Source organism: Pteronotus mesoamericanus, unplaced genomic scaffold (genome assembly GCF_021234165.1).
Source record: "Pteronotus mesoamericanus isolate MK-2021 breed Mesoamerican mustached bat unplaced genomic scaffold, CSHL_Meso_final scaffold_118, whole genome shotgun sequence".
NCBI classification, from domain to species: Eukaryota; Metazoa; Chordata; class Mammalia; order Chiroptera; family Mormoopidae; genus Pteronotus; species Pteronotus mesoamericanus.
Genome location: NW_026555301.1, coordinates 12710694 through 12734541, shown reverse-complemented (window position 1 = coordinate 12734541; position 23848 = coordinate 12710694). Strand labels below are relative to the sequence as shown.

General features: G+C 37.9%; 1 protein-coding gene across 2 annotated transcripts in view; it reads left to right on the top strand.

The window, feature by feature from the left end:
• PTPRM (protein tyrosine phosphatase receptor type M) overlaps window positions 1-23848 on the top strand; it is an 820882-nt gene that overhangs the window by 670962 nt on the left and 126072 nt on the right. For both annotated transcript variants that reach the window (XM_054587385.1, XM_054587386.1), the window contains one exon: window positions 121-308. In XM_054587385.1, coding sequence (XP_054443360.1) covers window positions 121-308 — 188 coding nt within the window. The remainder of the gene's footprint in view (window positions 1-120; window positions 309-23848) is intronic.

The following is a 23848-nucleotide window of genomic DNA, read 5'->3' as shown; positions in this document are numbered from 1 at the left end:
TCATAGGGATTATCGCAGCTGTAGATTGAGGGGATTTCAGCAGCAACGTCTTAGCATTCTCAGTGACTTCAACACAGCCTGCTGGTTGACCCTCACTTTCTCCATGCTTTCTTTTCCTAGACGAAACCCACACGATGGCCAGCGACACCAGCAGCTTGGTGCAGTCCCACACATACAAGAAGCGCGAGCCGGCCGATGTGCCCTACCAGACAGGGCAGCTTCACCCCGCCATCCGGGTAGCAGACCTGCTTCAACACATCACCCAGATGAAGTGCGCCGAGGGCTATGGCTTCAAGGAGGAATACGAGGTGAGCACGCGCTCGGTGCCAGGCACCCCCTCAGCCTTCCTGCACATCATGCCAGGGACTATGCTCACAACTCACCCTGCCAGCCATTGGAGCCCCATGAGGGCTGCCGGAAGGAGACCAGGCATTTCAGCCATGGCTCCATTTTATTCTGGTGGTAAGATTTATTACTAGGAAGCTCTAACATATGTTAAATGGAAAAGGAGAGCCACTTCACCTTTTCCCTTATTCTGCATCATATGCAATGAAAACAGAGGCCTACCAGGCTTTCTTCCTCATTGTTGATCATTTTGTTGGCTTCTCCTGTAATCAAGTATGATGTTAAATCCTAATCATTTTGTAGTAGTTATCTGAGGAAGAAACTATCTACTTAAAACAATTATAGACTAACCAGCAACGTCACGTGGTGGAAATCAGAAGGACTGGCTAGTGTCATAGTTGTAACAGCTGTCCTGCCAAACAGAGAGTATATCATCATCATGGGATCTCATGTGGACAGACTTCGGGGCATTTCCAGGAAGAGTGATATTCTCTTACCCTCTGCAAAATGTAGGGCTCATCTCTTTGCCTGCCTGCCATTAGCTAATTCTTTTGGAAAGTCATTGGAGAACTGAAAAGAATAAATTGATTTGAAGAAGTCTGATTCAAAGAAGCTCACATGATTGAGTGTATGAATAGGAAGAGTAGATTTCTCTTTTTACCTTATTAAAATTATTTCACAGTCATTGGTAAAGATAAAGTAGCCTGCTTATAGTAAAAGTAGGATTATATAGATACATAGTTTTTTAAATCTTAAAATGTGTTACAGGTCATGTATCCACCTGACTAGCTCACAGTTGGAAAACATCTTGTCTGTAATGAGAGTATTTTTTAAATCAGTTCCTACCATCTACATAGCCTATAAGTTTCAAACCACTTCTTTCTCCTCCTAGGGAATACTCATGATATTTCATTTTAGGTCCCAGATGCTGTGTTGTCTTAGGTTTAGCTCCATTTCCGAGCTTAATGGCCAGCTTCATTACAGCAGTGAGAGACATGCACCGCAATGGCTAGTTGTCTTCTAAGACTAGGTATTTGGTTCAACACAAACAAATAGACACACTTTGCTGACATGTGCTTCCTCGTATGTTTCCAATGGGCCTCTCTTCAGAAAACTGCAAAGCCAACAAAACTAACTCACACCACCCCCCCCAAGGGTTTGATTTAAGTCCGGAAAATATTTTCAGATGAAGTTCTGCATTTTAGCAACCCTGAAATTCTTATGTAGCAGTTATTTTAGATTTACCTTTAGCAATTTATAATTCACTTAAATTGACTGCCTTTGCATATTTTCTCATGTACTTTTAAAAGCTAGCATAGGAAGTAATAGGATTAAGAGTAAGACTTTGAAAAGCATTAATATCTCATGAAAGACAAAATTAGGTTACTGAGAAAATATAAACCTAATGAATAGAGGTGATGTCTGAGTTCTCTCCAATATTCTGATTCAGATATTGCTCAAATGTTCATTAAAGATATTAATGTCAAAAAAGATTAGTTATAGGCTTAAATAACAATTCATAAAATAACCTGATTCTAATTTTCCATGGATTATTTAAAAATACCTACCTTGGCACTTCCTGTAACACATTCCAGATGATACATATTTGAAAGTATGCATAAAAATATTTCCTATTCATGCTATCCTGCAGAAATATGATTTGTAGTTGCAAAATGAAACAATTTATACTCACTTTAAGCATATTATAATTTATGATCATTGAGTTGTTATACTTTGAAGTAAAATGTTACTCAGTCACATTTCAAAATACTCTTTTTCTCACCTAGCAGCTCAGTGGACTAGAGAGGACTGCTTAAAAGGAATATATAGATGTTAGTGTATCAAATCATCACATTATATACCTTAAACTTACATAATGTTATATACCAGTTATATCTCCATAAAGCTGGGGGGAAAGTTAATATTTTTAAACACCAAGCCATTATCAGCTTTAAAAAAAGTAAAAAAAGGAAAAATGAAAAAAAGAATGTATACTAGAGAGGAAAGTAGAAACAAATAAAGTGCTATTGGGATAAATGTGAAATAGAAAATTCCGTTAGGAATAATCCTAGCACTGAATAATTTTCAGATTATGAAATACCCCTCCCCGGGGGCAGGGTGCTGATGTTGGCAGGGGGACCATGGCGGGACCCAGTAGATGGGACCTGAGAAGTGATGCTGGTGCAGAGGTAAACCGTGCAGTGGCCGCAGGGAGAAGGGGACTGCCTGTTAAGCTGTGTCTCACCTCAAGCCTGGACCCTACCTTTGCCACCCCTGCCTGCCTATGTCTCTGAACTACATGCCCAGATCTTTTCTAGAGGCACAGCAAGCTGGTGGGAATTAAAGAAACGGTGAAAGGTCCCAGGCTGTATTTACTTTGCTCTACATTCTCTAATGCCAGGGGATATTAATTCTAGCGTGAATCCGAAAACTCATAACGCAGTTATTTTTTTATGTTTATTTGGCTTTTAGAACTCTACCCAAAGGTACTTCTTTGAATCGTGAGGTATGCATCTTTCCCTCTAACCTGCACCAAGAGTCAGGCACAGTGTGAATCTTTCAGGGCGAATACTGAGAGGCCGTGGTGCGGCACATAGGCTCAGGCACCAGACTGCCTGTACTGCAACTCAACTCTGCTTCCTTCTGCCAGCTATGTGACCATGAGCGAGTTGTCTAACCTCTCTGAGACTCAGTCTCCTCATCTGTAAAGTGTTATAAATATGGTATCAACCTCTGAAGGATTAATCCATTTAATACATAATGAGTGCTAAAGTTGTATCTGACATTCAGTTGAAGTGTTAGCTAGTAAAAGTACTAATACAGACTAGGGCAAAAGTAGGTTTACAGTTGTTTGTATGGAAAATGATACAATAATTAATAAATAATAATACAAGAATAAACTGTTTCATGTACTCAGTTGTAAAGCTACTTTTGCCCCAACCTGTATAAGACCCAAGAACAGAAGTTCACAGGGTGTCCTTTATAGGGAAACTGTCATATTGCGGTTCAGTACTTCTGTCACCTCTTGGGATCAGCATTCTGAGGAAAGGGCTCAGTACATTTTTACGTTAGCTACAGGGCTAGGTAATTTCCGTACTGTGTGTCATATATCATCAAAAGTTCCCATTAAAAAGTAACTTACATAAGTAGATAGGTTTGATTCTATGGATAAAGTTTGAGATCTTAGAAAATAAGTATTTTTAAATACATGCTATCACCTTTGATTGCTAATACTATTTTCATATCTGTTAGGAAAGTCCTAAAGAATGGTGTAACTGAAGACCACACAACACTCTTTTAAGAAAAGCTTCTACTGGTGTTTTCAGCAAGACAGACTTTAGGGGAAAGCTTAATTCAATAAGCTGTACTTAATACACCAGAGACCATTAAACACATGCTGTGCACCTGACACCCCTGGGTGCCCTGCTCTCAGAAAGCTCACCCTGAGGGAGGAAGCAGCCGCTTAGCACCTGACACGGGTTAAACCCCACCAGGGAGCTTGGCAGTGGTGCTCCTAAGTGGGGGCATGTTAGCCGCCCTGGGGTACAGTACTGGGCAAGGATGACTTTTTCCGTGGAGGATGAGTCAGAGTTGACCAAGAGAAGGTGAAAGAGGGTAGATTTCAGGTAGATACAAAAGAGAACAGAGTGCACAGGAGATCGACCTGAATCCTAAGAGGGGCGGGCAGGTGAGGATATCAGGGCTCCATCACGAAGCGCCCTATGTGTCCTACCAAAGAGCTTTGATGTCATTCTGGAAGCCATGGGAAGGGAGGAAAGACACAGATAACATGAGTCTCCTACTTGTACTTGGATGGAGATCTGTTTAGTACAAACTGCTTAGTTGTAAACATTATTTGTACGAGACACATAGGAATTAATTGATTAAAGGAAAATAATCAATACCCAAAAAAGAACGGGGCAGAGAGAAAATGTATTACTGAGGAAGTATACTCTGAACTGCATTGCTCTGTCCTTGTTCAAAAATGCTATGGCACGCTTGGCTTAGACGCTTGTTGAAGACTGAAACTTCTCTGGGGATACATGTCACAAAAGTCTCCAGTTGCTACTGTGACTCAGTGTAATCATCCAGTGGGTCTCTCTGGTTTTTTTCAATCCAGGTATATTGGAAAAACCAGCCATCTAGTTGTAAAATAGTTTTGAAACAGTGACTTTTTCTCTGTTGACAGCGTTTCAACCAATTCATCTTTATCGTTTCCAAGACAAAATGTCTGAAAATTGGCTTAAACACTGGGAGGATTTATTACCGCTCAAGGAGATGACAGAAGTGTGTCCAAACAAAAGGGAAACATGTGGTGGGGATGAGACAGAGCAGCACTCAGTGCAAATTTTGTATTTGATTTTGTTCTAACAAGATTGTCATATGGCATATCTCACTAGGGAAATGCAATAATTTGATTCAAAAGAAACTCAGACATGAATCACAATAAAAAAGTAAACATGCTGAATTGAATAGAAAATGGCATATCGTCTGTGGAGAGTGCATCAGGGATCTCTGGAGAAAGACCAAGTGGAAAGGGCAAGTTTATTTACTTTGCTGCAAAAGAGGAGCTGGTTCTTTTTCCCAACAGGCAGAGCTGTCTGTGCTAACTAACCCTTAGGGGAAAATCTGTGGGTTCACCAAACATGAAGAAAGGAGGTAGCTGCACTCAAGGGTGTGTACAACTGAGTCATCCTGCCCTACAGACTTCTGGACCTATATCAAAAAGGGAGAATCAACAGAGAGAATCAAAAAGGGAGGTTGGTCATGACACTAGAGCTCTGCCCTGAACCAGCTGCCCAGAGCCTGTCCTGGGTGTCCTGAAACCACCATTTCTCACTGCTCCTGCAGCACTGGAGCTGGACATGCCCCACACTGCCATGGGCAGTGAGACAGGACGGGGCCCCACCTCCCTGGTGGCCCTGCCGGGCTGGACAGTGAGTTTCTCCCCCTCCCTAGTCCCCCAAAGGCCTTCTTTGGTCCTCAGTTTTTGGTTCTTTTGTTGTTGTTTTTTTAATTCATCCTACATCTCCAGGGATCCAAGCAGAAAGACAGTACAGAAAGTCATGTGATTCTGAAAGAATACATTTTGCTATCATTGTAAAATTAAGATAAAAGAAGGACAGCAATTTAAAAACTACTCCCAGATAGAGATCTGGAAAAACACAGATATAACTGTTCATTAGCTAATAATCAGTAACTCTCAGGGGCACAAAAATGCCGGGGCTCCATGAAGGGATGATTCATGCCCGAGCAGGACGGAGTGGGAATGCGCATGATTTCAGCACACTCCTTAGAACAGCATGCAACTTAAAACTTATGGATTGTTTATTTATGAGATTTTCCATTTAATATTTTTGGACCCTGGTTGACTACAGGTAACTGAAACTGTGGAAAGTAAACTGCGGATAAGGGAGGGACTCCTATATATTTGACAAAGTTGTGTCAAGTTAAGAAGAAATTATCATTAAAACATCTCACTTGCCCTCCAAAATCTGGTTTTTATTTGCTTGCCTCCCACTCCAAGGAAGCCAATGAAACCTTCAGGAAAAAAAAAAACTACTCCCTGAAAACCACTTCTCTGTGGAAGTTGCAGTTAACAATTCCCCTTTCAGATGCCCTTAGACAGGACAGGCCTTGGCTGGGAAGACAGGACCCAGTCTTAATTGGGCTGGCAGCAGAGTACAGAGCAGAGGACCCAGGTGCCTGTCTCTCCCTGTGGGAGGTTAGTTGGCAGAGGGAGAATTGCATGTACTTTTGGAAAAGTTTTAAAAGCAGAGCACCTCAGCCCTTTGTTGAGTTTTGCAAAAAGAGGCAGGGCAGGTAGAATAAAAGTTACTTTGTGTTATGTACCTGATAGAACCATTGCCTGACACAGCCCGGGTGCATGTACCCCTGTCAACTCACCTGCAGCCTACACAGTTTTCAGATGTGCTTTTCAGTTCCCATTTCATATTCTCAGGCACCAGCTGAGTCAATCAATTGCCACAATCAGTGCAGGTTATTTTCTATCTCACAGGATACAAAACAAAACCATTGAAAGCTAAAGATGGGGAATTGGGGGGAGCATTGGCAAGCACTGTAAATGCATTAAGAATCACAACAGCTGTGGCTTCAATGGCTGTAGCAGCCAAGTGAGTTTTGACGTTTTTTGCTGTAATTATTACGGTGATGCAGAGCCAGGTTCATAACAAAATGATAAAAACTTCCGAAATTTTGAGGTTCCTTCAAGCTTTTGGGGGCAAGTCAAGTGTATGTGTTTATGGATACTTCCTTGTAGATAAAAGTTTTGGCATGTCCTTAAACAGTGCAATAGAGAGGGTTGATTATACCGTGAATACTTGGTATAAACTACAGATACAGGTGTATGTTTAATTTGTTGCATGCTCCATTTTGTTATGGTGGCTTTCAGGGCCTCTTACATGTTAACTGATTTTTATAAATCCAATTTCCTTTGCCCATGTCCCTGATAATATCATGTATAAGCTCAAACTTCAGAAAATTTTATAAAAAATTGTTATTTCCTATGACTGTCCATCCTCATGATGATGGTTCATGATGATAGATAGTTCTGATGAGGTAGACATTTTCCAGTTTGTTCAAGACACTTCTAGTCAACTGTTTGTTTTTATTTTGAAGTTGGTTATTAGAATTTTTTCCTATGCTGGGAGAGTTAAGCACTTTTCCCATTTGTTAATGTGCTTTCAAGGATTAGGTGCCTTTAGCCATAGGACCTGGCCCAGAAGGGGCCGTAAATGCGCCAGTATCCTAGCACCTGCTGGGATCACTTGGATGGGGTCATATCCCACTAACATGATCTACCGAGTTTCAGCAGAATTGTCATTGCCCCCTCCCTCTCCCTCACCTCCACATCAGGAGGTCATAAGTCCTAACTACTTTCTCTATCCTCCATTTTTAGTTCCATCCCTTCCTCTCAGATCCCACTCACCTGGCCTTCATCTCTGGCCTGCACCATTGTAAGAGTCCCCTAACTGATCTCTCGACATTTAGTCTCCCTCTTCAGATCTTTCCTCCACTCTGCAACCAATTTTCTTTGTAAAGCTTGGACATTATCATATTTGACTAATGTTCAAATATCTGCTGTGGATCCTTCCAAAAATAAGAAACTCTTATGCATGGCATACTCAGCCCTCCATGACGTGAGCTCAGCCTATGTTTCAGGGTTTTCATTTTAATCACAGCTACTTTCCACCATGCGCCTTGTGGTCTAGCTCTTCTAAATTACTCTCTGTCTCTCACACTCCAAACACCTTCTTGTCTATGAGCCATGCTTCATGTTATGGCTCTGCCTAGGGTGACTTCTGACTCCTTCTTTATTTGCCAAGTCCATTCAGATCCAACTCACATATCACCTCCTCCTGAAGCTTTCCCTGATCTCCCAATTAGAAATTACATTTCCTTCACAGTTTCATAGCTTTATGTTTGAATAACATAGGAGGCAACATAGTAATTAACAATGCAATGGACAATAAATATATTAATTGATAATACAGTGGACAATATATTAATTGATAATATAGTAGACAATATATAATTGACAATACAATCACAATGTATTAATTTATAATATATTAGGCAGTATATTAACTGATAATATGGTAGGCCATATATATTGATTAGCTAATGTAATAGATATTTGACAAACACTTTTTAAAAAATTTATAAATCATGTTTATTCTATTACAGTTGTCTCAATTTTCCCCCTTTACCACCCTCCACCCATCCCACCCCCACCCCCTGCTCCCACAGTCAATTCCCACTCTGTTGTCCATGTCCATGGTTCATTCATACGTGTTCTTTGTTTAATCCCTTTGCCTTCTTTCTATCATTGTCCTCTTTCTCCATCCCCTCTAGTCACTTTCATTCTGCTCCATGTTTCCATGCCTGTGGTTTATTTTGTTCATTAGTTTATTTTGTTCATTAGTTTATTTTGTTGAATAGATTCCACTTATAGGTGAGATCATATGGTATTTGTTGTTCATCAGCTGGATTATTTCACTTAGCTTAATATTCTCCAGTTCCATCCCTGTTGTTGCAAAAGGTAGGAGTTCCATCTCGCTCTTTCTTCCTTTCTTTCTTTCTTTCTTTTTCTTTCTTTCTTTCTTTCATTCTTAAATGCAGATTGATTTTATTTATTTAATGTCAAAGTTAATTATAAAATATTAAAAAATTTAAAACAATTATAACATCTCAGCAATTAAAACATGACACCACCACAGAAATAATCGGGTAGATCAATGAAATATAATGAGCATCCTAGAGACAAACGTATATATCTAACAATGTAATACATGATTAAGTTGATATTTCAAATCAATGGGGAAAATAAGGCTTATTCAACAAATAAGGTGCATGGACTACTATTACTTGAAATAAAACAAATATAGCCCTAGTTCACACATTTTACAAGAAATACTCAGGTGAGTTAAAAATCAATATGTAGAATCTAGGGAGTCTTAGGAGAAAATGCAAAATAATATTTTTCTTACCCTGAAGTAAAATATTCAAACTCAGAAGCTATAAAGTAAAATATTGACAGTATGACTGTATTAAACATTAAAGATCGTACAGTAAAATACCTATAAAAAAAGTTGAAGGACAAGCAATAGAATAGGAAAATATTTGCAACACATCTAAAACATGGTTAATGGTTTGATGTTGTTGTTTTTCTTTTAAGGAAACAATTCTACAAATATTTAATAAAAAAATGGATAAAGAATACCAAAAAGTCATTTAAAGCTTTTTAAAAATTATAGAAATAGGCAAGAAATATACAAAAACAGGTTTAGTTTCAACAAATAATAAAGGAACAATTGACATAACACATCATTGTCACAATCAGATTAATACATATTAAAAAATATTGATAATATCAAGTATTGGCAACTCTGAAAGGAACTGGGTATTCATAGACTCTTTTCCTTCATCTTAAAGAAGTCCCATTAGCATATTTTGCAGTGCTGGATTGGTGGAGGTGTATTCTTTCAGCATTCTTTTGTCTGAGAAACTCCTCATTTTGCCTTCCATTTTGATTTTGAGAGCCTTGCTGGGTAGAGCAGTCTTGGTTGCAGGTCTGTGCTTTTCATGACTTGAAATATTTCTTGCTGTTCCCTTCTGGCTTGCAGTCTTTCTATTGAGGAGTCAGCTGCTAGCCATATTGGGGCTCCTTTGTATGTTACTACCTCTTTCTCCCTTGCTTCCTTTAGGATTCTCTGTTTGTCTTTGATATATGACATTTTAATGATGATGTGTCTTGGAGTGGGCCTCATTGGGTTCCTCTTGAATGGGACCCTCTGTGCTTCCTGGACTTGTGTGACTTTTTTTCTCTCCTCAAATTAGAGAAGTTTTCCATCATTACTTTTTCAAACAGGTTCTGTATTCCTTCCTCGTCCTCTTCTCCTTCTGGTATCCCTATTATACAAATATTATTAAGTTTCAGGTTATTCTGCATATTCCTAAATGGCTCTTCTTTTTGAGTCTTTCTTCATTTTCTTGATCATTCTGGGAGCTTTTTTCTACCTTGTCCTCCAGCTCACTTATTCAATCCTTGGCTTCATCTAGCCTGCTTTGGATTCCTTCTAATGTGTTCTTCAATTCAAAAATTGTATTCTTCATTTCCTCTTGTCTCTTATTGATAGTTTCAATGTCCTTTTTCATGCTGATATAGTGTGCAGTAAGTTTCTCGTAGTTTCCCTGTAGTTTTTTGCAATTCTCTCTGAGCTCACTGAGCACATTGAGCTTCCTTAGAACTGTTGTTTGGAACTCAATATCTGATAGTTCACTTGCCTCTATTTCATTTAGTTCTCTTTCTGGGGATTCTTCCTTTCCCTTCAAGTGGGGCGTATTTCTTTGTCTTCCCATTATTTCTGAGACTCTTCTGTTTTGCTTCTACTTCTTAAGTTGATCTGTCTTGACTTCCTGACTTTGTGGTATAAACTTCTATGGTAGGAGACCATTGTTTTTACTTTCTGGATCTGCCTCTGATGATGTCAGATGTCGTGGCTATCCAACCTCAGGCACTCTGTTTGAGACTTTCAGGAATCTACTGTCTGTGGCTGTCTCCTTCAGCTGTTAATCTATTCACTCTGCACTCAGCAGGCCGCCTAAGACAGCTCAGGACGGGGCAGAGTCCCTCCTGGAGGCGGGTTATTGGGTCCTCTCACACTGCTGCCATGTGGGGGAGGAGTCAGCACTGGGATCCCACCGGCTACCCTCTCCATTCTCTCCCCAAAGCCTCTGTCCCCAGTCTCTCCTCAAGTGACTCCAGACATCTCTGCCCCCCGCCCTTTAGCCAGGGATCTACTGTCTGTGGCTGTCAATTGCACTCAGCAGGCAGCTTAGACAGCACAAGGCAGGGTGGAATCCCACCTGGGAGCAGGGCTATTGGGTCCTCTGATGTTGGTGCTGCTCAGGAGAGTGGTCTCTGCCTGAACAAGATGGCTATTTCTGCATGAGGGATGAGTCAGCCCTGCCATCCAGCCAGATACTCTCTCAGTTCTTTCCCCAAAGCCTCCTTCCCCAGTCTCTCCTCAGGTGTATCTAGCCCACTCTGCCCCCACCTTTGCCAGAGACCAGAGTAAGTGGCTGCAAATAAAAATTTATCCATTGGCCCTTCAAACAGTTCTTTGCATGTCCAGCCGCCTGTCTCTGGCAGAGAGCAACCCTGCTGCTTTTCACAGCTGGCTGTTTTTTGTGTACTTTTTAGGCTCTGTTGCTATAGGCTAGAGATCCCCACTTTTGGTTCAGACCCCGCTCTTCTCAGGAGGATCCAGCTGGCCATTTAAATATCCTTCTCGTGCTGCTGCCCGTAGGTGCCCTGCCTACCTTCTTGAGTCTCTACCGCACTCCTTACCAGTTAGATTGAGCTAAAGCTGGTAATTCTGTCTCCAAGGTTACAAGGCTCCTCTCTCACTATTGTTCAGTTGTTTGTTCCAGGTGATTTCTCCACAATTTAGTTGTGATTCCAGGTTGGTCCTGGGAGGAGGTCAGTGTGACTTCCACACACTCCTCCGCCATCTTTATCCTCTTGACAAACACTGTTAAATTACTTTATATTTGCTGAATTGATTTCTGTGTATTTAAACACATATACCCCTAGAAATGGAAATGAAATTAAAGATAGATAGAACTATTAAAAACATATATCTTCAGAATGATACAAATGATCAGGAAGGTTCAAGTGAATTAGTGACACCTAAGCAGAAAAAAAACTGTGCTGACCAACTTGAACCTTACTGATACTGATCATTTAAAAATAATAAGAATAGATATGGTTCTGTCTGATTATTCTATCCATTGAATGCCAACCATATGTTGAAAAATTTTAGCATAAATATTTGTAGTCCATGTTTGCTTTAAGTTTTTTATGTAACTGCTAATAAAAATAATAGAGAATTTAGGTGAAACAGTGCATTTCATAACATGACTATTCCAACAGAGAAACTATATATCAGCATATATACTTTCAAAGCTCATAAAGGTAATATGTGTTATTACGGACATATTTTAATGGGAAGCAAGGTGTTGAGGAATAGACTTTTCATAGTCTTGCTTGGCTCCTAGAATTTTGATGATGATGTTGATGTTAACAACCTTCGTTTAACACTTAATGTGTCAGCACTGTACAAGAGTACACACAGACACACACATAGATATGTATTTCTAACCACAGGCTATTTTATATTATTATAATACCCATTTTACAGATGAGGAAATGACTCAGAATTTAAGTAACTTGTCTAAGGTCATCCCGTTATGGAGTAATAGAATTTATTTCATAATCTATTGACTCTAAAGTCCATGTTCTTTCCAATACTCATCACTTCCTATACAATACCACAGGGTATTAGACCTATGGAAATTAATTTTGTGTTTTATTTATTTGACTTGTGATTTCATGGCCAGAGTGTTATTTTTTTCCTCTGTGTGCTTTTGTGTGCTTTGAATTGTTCTGTCCTTTGGCAGAAGACCCACCCAGCCCGCGTGGCCCCACTGACAGTGCCAGCTCTGGTGTGTTTTAACATCTCAGCAGCAGCAGATGCTGCCATTAACCTCACTCAGTCCCCAGCTCTGAAACTGAGGTCATTCCGACATTGCTGCTCTCCTGCTCTGGTTTTGCATTGTCAAGAGATGAAGGAAAATCATTCTGCAGATTTCTGCCAGCCTGGCTCATTGAAACCCACCAGGACTGGTTATAAGTTAAAATCAAGCTACAGCTCTTGAGAGCATAGATTGAATATGCCACCTCCCTGGATTATTACTGCCAACCAACCTAGTAGAGTGAGAAAAGGAGGAGAGGGGAGAAGAATGTGTAAATCTGAGTAGTGGGTGAAAGCCAAGGTGTTCTAAAAGATCACTCTGTAATGGTGACTGTTATGTTACCTGGATCTCTGTTACCTATGATAACAGGATCCCCTCTGTTAATTGTATCCCATTATCTGGATTTCTGACCACCCGGTAGAGCCAAGGTAATACCTTTAAACTCTGAATAACTGATACAAAAAAATATCCAGTTGAAAGTTCAATTATTTTCCCCAAACAATAGTGTTGTATAGTAAAAAGTACAATAGATTAATGAGAAGACTTAGATCCCAAGCTTTGCCCTGTCTTGTCACTGAAGAGTCTCTGCTGAGACCCTAACACTGGACCCTTGAGCAAATCACTCAACTTCACTGAAGCAACCCAATCAGTCATGCAGACCAAGTGCTCACTAAATGTCTCTGATACTAGTAGTGCCATCACCTCAGTGATGCCAACTTCCCTGTTTGGCTGGCATGTGTCCATGGATGGGATGCTTTCCAGTAAGTGGTGATCACTGCTGTGTAGAGACCATCATTTAGTATCCAGAGGCAGTTATCTGGCTTCCTCCTGCAGTTTTGAGTTTGTTTGGCATTTCTCAATGAGGTGATTTCTGTCCTTTTTACCTTTTCCTGCTCTCTCTTCTGCATTTCAACCCGTTCCCTTTCTCCCTTCTAACCCCCACCCCATCCCCAAACACTAGGAACTCTGAGTTGAGAGGATATGGTAATGAAATTAATACATATTTGTATCAAGCCCTCAAGTGTCTGAAATGTGTTTATGATAATAGTTCCCTTACATCTCTAATCCCCACTGTCCCAGTTTTTAAGGATCATGAATAATAAGGAAATATATGGATTAAATGTTTCAAATTACTTAATTTATTTAATATTTTAGAGTGTATAACTTCACATTATTGTCACATGTATTATTCAGACCCAAATAATATTGAATCAGAGCCCATAATCTTTTTGACCTGTCATATCACTGAAAAGAAAGAGAATATGCTGACTTTTTCAATTTCTTCTATTGAATCTTCTGAAATAAAAGTAGTTTTATATCCATAGTGGAATTCATCTATATTATTCAATATCTTATAAATTTAAAAAACTTCTTCATCCCCTTTATCTTCTATTGTTGCCCTTTAGGGACACATGGAAAACCTTTTATCTGTTTACTTCAGGGAAATTATATAAGACATATTGAATAATTATAATGTATTCATTGTTAATTATAAATACATAGCATATATTTTTATATGTATTGTATTTATGAGCTTGAGGTAATTATGCATTTGAGTTCCTTGCCAATTTTATGGCCTAAATATTTTACTTGGCTCATTACTAAGTATATTTTAAACTTACTTCTTAAAACATGAAGAGAATATACTATAAATCCAATTAACATAATTTATCTGCCTAAAGAGAATGCTTGCTTTTGTTTTTTTCTCTATTTTAAAAATGAGAAACCATTGTAAGGATAGAAAATAACAAAATATTCTTTTTAAGGTTTGAAAGTCCTGATTTATTCTTTTTTTTCTTTAAAAGCAACACATAATTTTTTAAAGAAATTTGAAAATTTTAAGCAAAGTATAAAGGGAGATACAATCACTCATAAACTTGTTATCAGTTTTTAGTAAGTTTGCATCCAATATTTTAATGGATTAGAACCTCTATAATATTATATCTCAGTTTTTTTCTATGTCTTTGCTATGGACACTGCTAAGAATAATTCTCTGAATTTACATTCATTATTTTCTATGGATGGATTTCAAGAGGTGGAATTACTGGTTCAAAATGTATAAAATGCTTAAGGTTTTTAATGCATATTGACCACTTGCTTTCCAGAAAAATACCAATTCACATTCACCATCAACTTTCTCCCCAAGAATGCCTACCTCAACACACTGGTACTAAAATCAGCATTTTTTTTTATTCTTTGCTAGTTTAAATAGGTCATTATTGTTCCATTTGAAACTAGACATGTTTTCATATGTTTACTGACCATGGGAAAATTTTCTTTTCTGAATTGTTCATGTGCTCTGCTTCTTTTTTCCTTAAACTAGTTGTTAATGACCTCTTCTATGGCCTGCCTTGCTTTTCTTTAGAAATATGTTGACTGTCCTTAGGCTTTATGCTTCCATAATTTTAGAATCACCTTTTATATGGAAAGTGTGTACATTCGATACAGTCAGCTTCATGAAAAATTATAATTTTGTTTGGAGTTGCATGGGATCCATTTATAAAACTTGGGAGAATTTCTTCTTGGTAATATGGGATCTCCCCATTTGTTCATGGTTTCTGCTCCCATTTATTGGATCTTCTTTTATATTTTTCAATAACGTTTCAAAATGTTCTTCATAAAATCTTGTACATCTTTTAGTTATGTATACTTTTTTGTTATGACAATAGTATCTTTTAAAGTTATATTTTATTTTTATTGCAGGTATATAGAATATGTATACACACATACTCGCTATTATTTTTTATGTATTGCCCCTTTGTCCAGAACCATTTTTTAGCAGGCTTTATTTCAATCATTTCTCTGTAGATTTTTCTGGAGTTTGTTAAGGAGCAATCATGTCAATTCTCATTAATGACTCTTTTGTTTCTTTTTAATCCTTATGCAATTTATTTATTCTTTCTTGTGTATAAAGCTGACTAGGACCTTCAAGACAACATTGAATAAAACTTAGGGTGGCAAGCATCATTGTTTTGGTCCTGATTTTTAGAAAAAGGCTTTTAATGAGTAACAATTACTTGTGATTAGGTTAAGGATATTCTCTTTCGTTCCTGGTTTATTAATATTATTTACTATGGGTAGGTATTAAATTTGATAGAGTGACTTGCAGCATTAATGATGTGATTTCTCTTCTTAATATGTTAGTATGGTGAGTTAATGTTATCAGTATTCTAATATTGAACCAACCCTTCATTCCTGAGATGAGCCTAACTTGGATATGATACATCAAATGTTGCTGGACACTGCTCACTAATGATTTTTTGCACCTATGTGCATGAATGACTAGTATCTTAATTACCTTCATATTTCCATTTTCTCATTTTAGAATGAAAAGTATATCTAATTTTTAAAATGAATAAGATAACATTCTGTATTTTTTCTAACCTCTCAAAAGAGTTCATTTACAATTCAAATTATCTTTGGAACTTGCCTGTAAAACTGGCTAGGTTGAACTGTTCCCTTGCAAAATTTTTAATTACTAATTTTTAATAGATACAGAACTATTCTGGACTTCCAGTTTTTCTTAAGTTAATTTTAGTTAATATAGTCATAGGAATTTTTTTTAATTTGGAAGCACACTATCTTTTTAATTTGTACTCATATTCTTTTTTTCCTTTATCATCATTAATATTGTTTATTTGTGCCTGCTTTCTTTTTTCTTGAGTATTCTTGCCAGCAGTTTGTTGGTTTTATTAGTTGTTTCAACAAAATAACTTTGGCTCTCTTTATCTTTCACATTGCATTTAAAATTTTGTTCTATTTCTGTTCTCTATTAATTTCTTTTTACTTTCTCTGTGTTCTAATTCTTAAGTAGATGTTAAACACATTAATTTTTAATCTTTCCTTTTTATAATATAAATATTTATTTAAAACTATTAATTTTGCCTCTAACAGTTGTATACTACTATCATTGAATATTATTTTTAAATTTTTTCTACAATTTCTTCTTTGACCCATAAGCTCTTTAGAGCACATGATGGCACGAGTGTTGGTTTTATCTATCAGTGAATGGGGAAATTTTTTGTTGGCTTTTTATTAATTATTTCTAACTTAATTGCATTGTGATCAGAGAAAATTCACTAAAATTTGTGAACACTATTCAGAGTGCTACATATGGTCAGTTTTCTTAAATACTTACATGTTCTTAACAACCTTGTCAAGTGAACTGTTCTTTGTATTCTTTATATCAACCTTTTAAAAAATTCGTTGTTCAGATTTTCTGTATACTTACTAGCTTTTTGTCTATCACTTGCTGAAAGAGATATGTTAAAAGAAGTCATATATTTTGAAGTTAAGCTAAGTCAATACAAGTTTAGAATTATCATCACTCCCAAGTGGGTTGAACATTTTATCATTAGGGAGTGATACTATTGTCGTTAGTGATATTTTTGCTTTACAGTTTATTTTGTCTAATTTTAAATATATCTATGCCAGATTCCTTCTAATTATTAGTGTTTTCCTGAGGTATATTTTCAACCTCTCATTTTAATTATGTCTCTTATAAATGAGCATATAGCTGGATTTTATTATTTCTGTCAAGTCTTACAGCTTTTACCTTTAAATTCTACTAATCTGCTACTAAATATATTTTTAATTTGTTTTTATTACTGATATATTTGAATTCACTTATATCATCTTATTTTATGAGTTGTTTCACTTTTTCTTACACACTTTCCCAAACCCACCTTTTGTTGCCTATTTTTAATTAATTGAATTTTTATCTGTCTCATTCTATTTTTTCCTCTACTAATTTGGAAATTAGACACTCTTGTTTTGCTAGTCAATATAGAAATATTAGCATGAATATGTTAAAATCTAGAAGGAATTTAATTGCATAACCTTCTTTGCATAAATATCTTTTTTCCTCTTTTTCCTCTCTAAATACTTCATGATACGAGATTACCTTATAACAAAGTTTTCCTAGAATTTACAGCATCGACAAGGTAGTATTTCTTTCATTTGCTCATTCATGCATTCAGCAGACATTTACTGAGGACTCTCAATGATGGGCCCTAGGACTTAAAAGATGAATAAATCTTGGTTTCTGTCCTTAAGATCACCTCTATTCATTTTCTCCTTCAAGAGTAATTAGGAACCTGCCAAAATCTGCATGTTTCCTGTATCCTAAAACCGTGTTTTCAATCTGATTGTCACAAAGTTCCAATGGCGTGATAGGGACCTCTGCTGCCCTTTACTGTTGATACCCATCACAGTTGTCATGCTCAGTCACCGTTCTCCCGTTATTGGAGATGTTTTCTGCAGTAGCCAGTTACTGCATTTCTCTCATCCAATAGCAGGCTGCTCACTTCTGTCTTTACCCTCCAGTGTTTTGCTTTTTTGCATTTCCATATAAGGTGTACATATAAAATGGAATGGACACCCCTTTCCAATTTCCCATACTACATGGATCTCTCTAGTCTTGATGACTTGCGTGAGCCCCTCGCTAATTTTATTTTCCTCAGTGAATTGTAATGGTTTTGAAAAAGTGAATTCTATATTCCAGTGCTCATTTCCCTCTTCTTTTGTTATTCCCTGGGCTCATCAGTCATTTTCCTCGGTCTTGTCACTGCTCTGAAACCTGGACTTCAGCTAGGCCCAAACATCTCTCATCGCAGCTCCCATTTCTTCTTGTCTTCCTTCCACTGGTGAGCCTGTAAATCTTTGTCTAAAAGCTATAATTTTTAAACAATATTGTCCCAGTGGAAACACCATCTCCAGTGTCAGTGGTTAGGGGAATCAGCAGGTACAATGGTAATAGTTGGTATATGTGGGTCTTTGATAAGCTGTACTCATAATTCAAGGCTGCCTGTATTTAGAAACAGTACAACTTGTACTGTAAGTCTGACGAACAGAAAGGAGAAAATGGAACTGGATAAATAATTTTAAACTGCTGGAAAAGTACTTTGGTGAGAAGCCTCATATATTTAGCCCATTTTCCTCTGTCCTTTCAAAATTCCTCTGAATGTTAATTTTGACTATGAGCATGCAGTCCTATAACATTTCCCTTTTAGTCCTGCAGCTCCCGGGGTACTCAAAACCAAGTCACTGTGCTTGGAGCACCAGGTGCCACTGGTAGATGGAGTGGCTGGCATTGCTCATTGTTACGCTGCTCCATGCTTTGCTGGTAGGGAGTAAATCCATCACAGAGTCTTCATGGCTAATGCTTTGTTTAGGATCTTGATGTCCAATTTCCTTGTCCAACTTTTTGTTTATAGCTTGGCACAGAGCTCATTAATATTATTGACCCCTAAACCATTTTAAAGAGCATTGGGTGGGTTGCAAAACATGGAATTTGATCTATTTTGCCCTAAATAAAAATTTTAATTTATTTGTTTGAGTTCCAGTCATGATTACTGCATTGGTCAGATAACTTTAATACTTTTTTTTTAATGCCAATAGGTGACATCAGTGTTCCCATAAAATAAATGATTCTTCATAATTGCTTTTCCAGGGCTTTTCCCATATGACTCTTTCTAATACTTCTGCCTCCAAAATGTTGAGTTGTGGCTGTCATGATTCTTGTGAACTGGCAATTATGTCAAAACAATTTAATCAGTGCTTGAGCTGTGCTAGCATTGCTCTGGGAAGACCATTTTTCAGAATGCCATCCCTGTAAGCGTTTGTTAAATAATTAGACCTATACACACTTTTCCCACAAGGACCCTAGAAGTATTGTTGGATATTTTGAGCCTTATGGACAAAGCCTGTTCACCACTGTGAGTGCCAGAGCACCTTTTTAAGGAAAGGAAATTTTGAACAAAGGTGAATAAGAATCAGAGTTATTTGTATAGGACTGTTCCTGCAATGTCAGTGTCAACAGCTTGCATACATAATTAATCAAAGAAGAGCTCACTAGGATTTTGATTGACATCAGACACCATTCCAGCATCGCAAGTTGAAGGATCACTGGCAGGATCTCCCCTTAATTTATGGGACATGTGTGATTATCCTTCAGCCCCTCGTCATTGTGGAAAACATGTTCCTATGCAACCTGCAGCTGGTAGGTGCCGTCAGAAAGTGACTGCATAAAAAATTAGTACAAGATTTTAAATTTCTGATTAAATAGATAATAAAAATCAAAGCATCCTCTTTAAAAAATGTCCATTTGATTTATGAGAAGTCTGATAATGAAAAAGTAAAAACTTTAGTGATTCCAAGAGACTCTCTTGTGTTCAGACATTTGCAGAAAAACAAATAAAAAACCAGAAAAGTAAAGGAATTATTCTATTGTTTAGGTGAAATGAATGCGGGCAGAAAGTCTTAAAATCTCAAAACATTTGAAAGGAGACTCCTGTTACTTCAGTTCAGGCCCTTTATAATCTGAGTCTCTCTTTCAGTCAACTTTGCTGTCGTGGTTACTAAATATGAGGCACACACATTTAAAACTAGATATCTCCCATGTCCTTGTGCTACCTGACATAGGAGCGCACTTGGCTGTGGATGCCCCTTTTGATGTGCCTCTCAGAACCTCCAAGTCTTTTAGGAAAAGGGGATTAATGCCTGCCTCATAGGGTTTTTGTGAGACTGATAGCCTGTGTATACATCTATGTCTGTGCATAAATATATAAATAGATTTTTTCACTTTGTTATAGAACCGATCTCTCTATTCTTGGATCACTGCTAGAGACAAACATCAAGCCAACATCTCTGATCAAATCAGTTATTATACCACCCCAGGCTTTGCCCTTTCAAGTCACATTGAATCTTATTCACTCCCCTGTTAACAAACACAGTGTCTAAAGCACAGGGTGATTATGACCCCCTTCCCCCCGCGAATTGGTGAGCTTCCTCTCACTTTTCCTTGTGGCCCCTTTTGTCATAAAAATTTTTCATTCAGGTCAAATAATCTCCTCCCCTCCCCTCATTTCCATGCCTCTGTCTTTGTGGCAAGCATCACTTGCCTCTACTGGGAGACCATTTCTGTTTCATTCTCCCTTTTCAGGTTTTCTTAGTTGGTTCTTCAAGGGCCAGGTCAAGTCCTTTCTCCATGAAGCCATCACCCATTCACCCATTCAGCCCTCACTGATCTCTCCTTTCTCCAAACCTTTATAGTGCATGACAGTCCAAGCTACATCATTTAGTTTCTGTGTACTGCTCTTTACTGCTTGCTGCTTGTATTGTGAGTGCATCAACTGGATTATATCTCCTCCAAGGAGGAGGTCTCCTATTTTTTGTCATGGTCTCCGCAGCTTCCAGCACTATGCTTAGCACCTAGCAGGCATGGTGGTTGACTATTTGGGGCAAGAAACTCTTTACAGGATGTGTTATGATATGTTAGCAAAGGACAGTGATGCTGAAGTTCAACAACCAATTATTATAATTTCATGGTTTTGAAAATTAGTAGAACCACACAGTGGGGCCCCTTCATGGTGGTAGTAATAACAATCAGTATTTTTATCAAAATAGCCACTTACATTGGTTGAGCATCAGCCACACACTAGGCACTGGGCTAAATACTTCCATGCGTTATCTAATCTGAAGCTCACGGCACCCACCGAATTATAGTCATGAGGAAACTGGGGCTTAGAGAGTTCAATCTCTTACATATGTCAAGAAGCTTCTGAATGGTGCTGAAATTTGAACCCAGGACATCTGACTACAGGGCCCATGCCAACTTCTGAGTATAAGAAGGAAATAGAATATTTCCCATCATTACCCTTGTGAACCTGTGAACCCTGAAGGAGTAGAAAAGATGAGATGATCAGAAGAGGGATTCAGTGTATATCATGTACCCAAAAAGCCTGGCAACCTCTCCTAACTGTAAGTGACATGTCACAATTTTCCAAAAAAATAAGAAATGGTAGTAATGTTGGAAATTAAGTTTATGGACAGCATGATTATATGGTTTTGATGTGAGAACTTTAATCTTGTAAACTGACCTTGTTTTATGTATTTGTGTGTATAGTTGTCATTTTATTTGAAAGTACTGAGTCAATCTTAAGTGTGGATTTGCTGTGGTTAGCTCTGAAGAGGTATAGCAAAAGAAGGAAGAGAGCAAAGTGCATTCGTCCTTTGGCACTGGCACCAATGAGCTGCTACATAGCATTTAAAACATGTAATTTTTTTGCAATAAGTGCAGTACATTTGCTCAAGTAGATGATCAACAGAAGAGAGACACAAATTATTTGTCAATGCTCAATATGTAGAAATAAATATATTTCAAAAAGTCAATCTCCCAATCATACAAACTTTCAGAATCCAACTAATTAAAATCCTCTAGAGGAAAGACAAAGCTTAACATGATGAAGATTTTTAAAAGCTTGTTGTTCTTTGTGTGTTTGCATGTATACATGTCTTTGTGTCTTTATCATAAGTATGTTACCAGAAGAGTGACACATTTTCAAATTCTTCTGTTACTAGCAGAGTAGGTGCTCTTAAAGACTTCAGATAATGATATAAATGGAAAAGCTAATATATTTGGTGTGTCTGTTACTTCATGTAAGTAACAACAAAAGTAGGATATAAAAAGAAAGTATGGAAAAACATGAGCATGTCTTCATAGTAGGATTTTGATTTCTTAATATGTAATCTTTTATTTTGGTATTCTGAATGGGTAGCACACACTGTTTGACTATTTTTTGGCCAATACCCCATAAAAAATCTAAGAATACCTAAATCAATGTATTGAATATAATGGAGCTAATGAAATTAAAGACCAATAGTCTTTGTAAAGACTTTGTAATATTCATATAGCAGTCAAAGTTTCCTAAAAAATTTCATTTGAGGAGAAACACAAAAAGCAAAAGCATCTGCTATCTCCTGGTCTGAGTTTCTGTAATATTTTCCAGCACCTAATTTAACTTGAGTGCATAGTTCTAAAGAAAGAAGTTGTAAGATAGAAAGGTAGAGCTGAAATATATCTTTGGTGTCCTTGTAGATCTGATAAACTGACATACTTTCTTAAGCTTATATAAAACAGTGAAGAGGCATATTGCAGAAGACTAAATTATACATAAAGTCATTAAACCTCAACCTTCACTTCTGACTGAGAGATTGCCGCAGTAGTCAAGTGAGAGCAGAGGCAAAATGAAAGAATAAATAAATGAAAGACCTGATCACATTATACACTTCAGTGGAAATGTAATTGCCTATAAGTTTCCTTGAAGTTCTTGGGTATGTGCAAAATTGCATGTAGCTGCTGAAATTAAGAGATGGGACATGCCAAATGGCATCCTTGTGAACTCTGAATACCACCCTCAGATGTGAGGACAGTAGGAGGGAAGAAGTAGGTTCATTATTGTTGCTGATATCTAACTGCATGAGTTGCTTAGCCCCAAACTCTCCTGCCTATTGAAATGTTCACTCTTTCTTGGCCTGGTTTTCCACCCAGGTATGTATTCACATAGGTAACATGCACCTTTTTCCTTTTTTTTCAAAGTGGTTTTTGTGATCGGTTTACAGGCAAAGTGGTTTTGTAACTTGCTTTAAAAGCAAGCCTGGACTCTTTAGGATGCTTGTGAAATTCCCTTTTCAAAGGTCCTATATCCTGGAAAATATTCTCTTCTGTCAAGGATGATCTAAATATGAGCATTTGGAAAGGATGACAATACAATAATGACTTCTCGGGAGGTTGTCTTCTACCACTAGGAATGTGAAATGGAAAAGGCATGAAATTGGCATGTGTGTAAGACTTTATAGCTCTGAGGCCCAGCAGAACAGGCAGAGAGGGAGAAAGCAGAAGACCCTTTTCTGACCCTTAATTAACTGCCAAGACTCTTGCAGATTGCTGCTGGCGCTTCAGCATCCCTTATAGTTCTTAATTAATTCTGGCTGCCGGGGTTGCCCACACTAAATCATTACAAAATAAGTCCTACCTGAGGAGTGCGTTAATGGCCACGGTAAGCCCCGTGAACAACATTTTCTTTCATCTGACGCTGTGACTTGAAGGCTTTGGCAGGGGGTTTTCTGCCTCTGTGAGTGAGTCTTTTATCACCACATCGCAGGACTATAGTATTGAGACAGAAAGTCCCCCTGCTTGCATGAACTATGGCTTAACTAAGAAATCAATGATAATAACACCTCAAGAAATAAAGGCTATGAATGTTCACTGTGTAAAAGATGTTTAGAGGAGCACAAATTGTATGTGTACATCTAGCACTGAGCATCAGCCCGCAGAAGGAGAACTGGGTCTGCCAGCACCCAGTTTTCTGTTTTCACACTCAGATGACTCACTCCCACAAAACATTCCACTTAGCTTACTCCAACCCAGTGTTCACCGGGAGCGTCAGCATAACGCCTTAGCTTTCCGGGAGTGGCACTGCACACTGCACTGTGGGCACAGAGGACACTTGGAAAGAAAATACCCCATTTTAAATTGTGCATTAGCATCTGAAGTTACATATCAGTCACTTCAGTTTAATATTTGTGCATTCATGACTGGAAATTGTTTTCTATGTGTGCTAAGTGTATTAGTTTGCTAGGACTGCCATGACAAGATACTCCC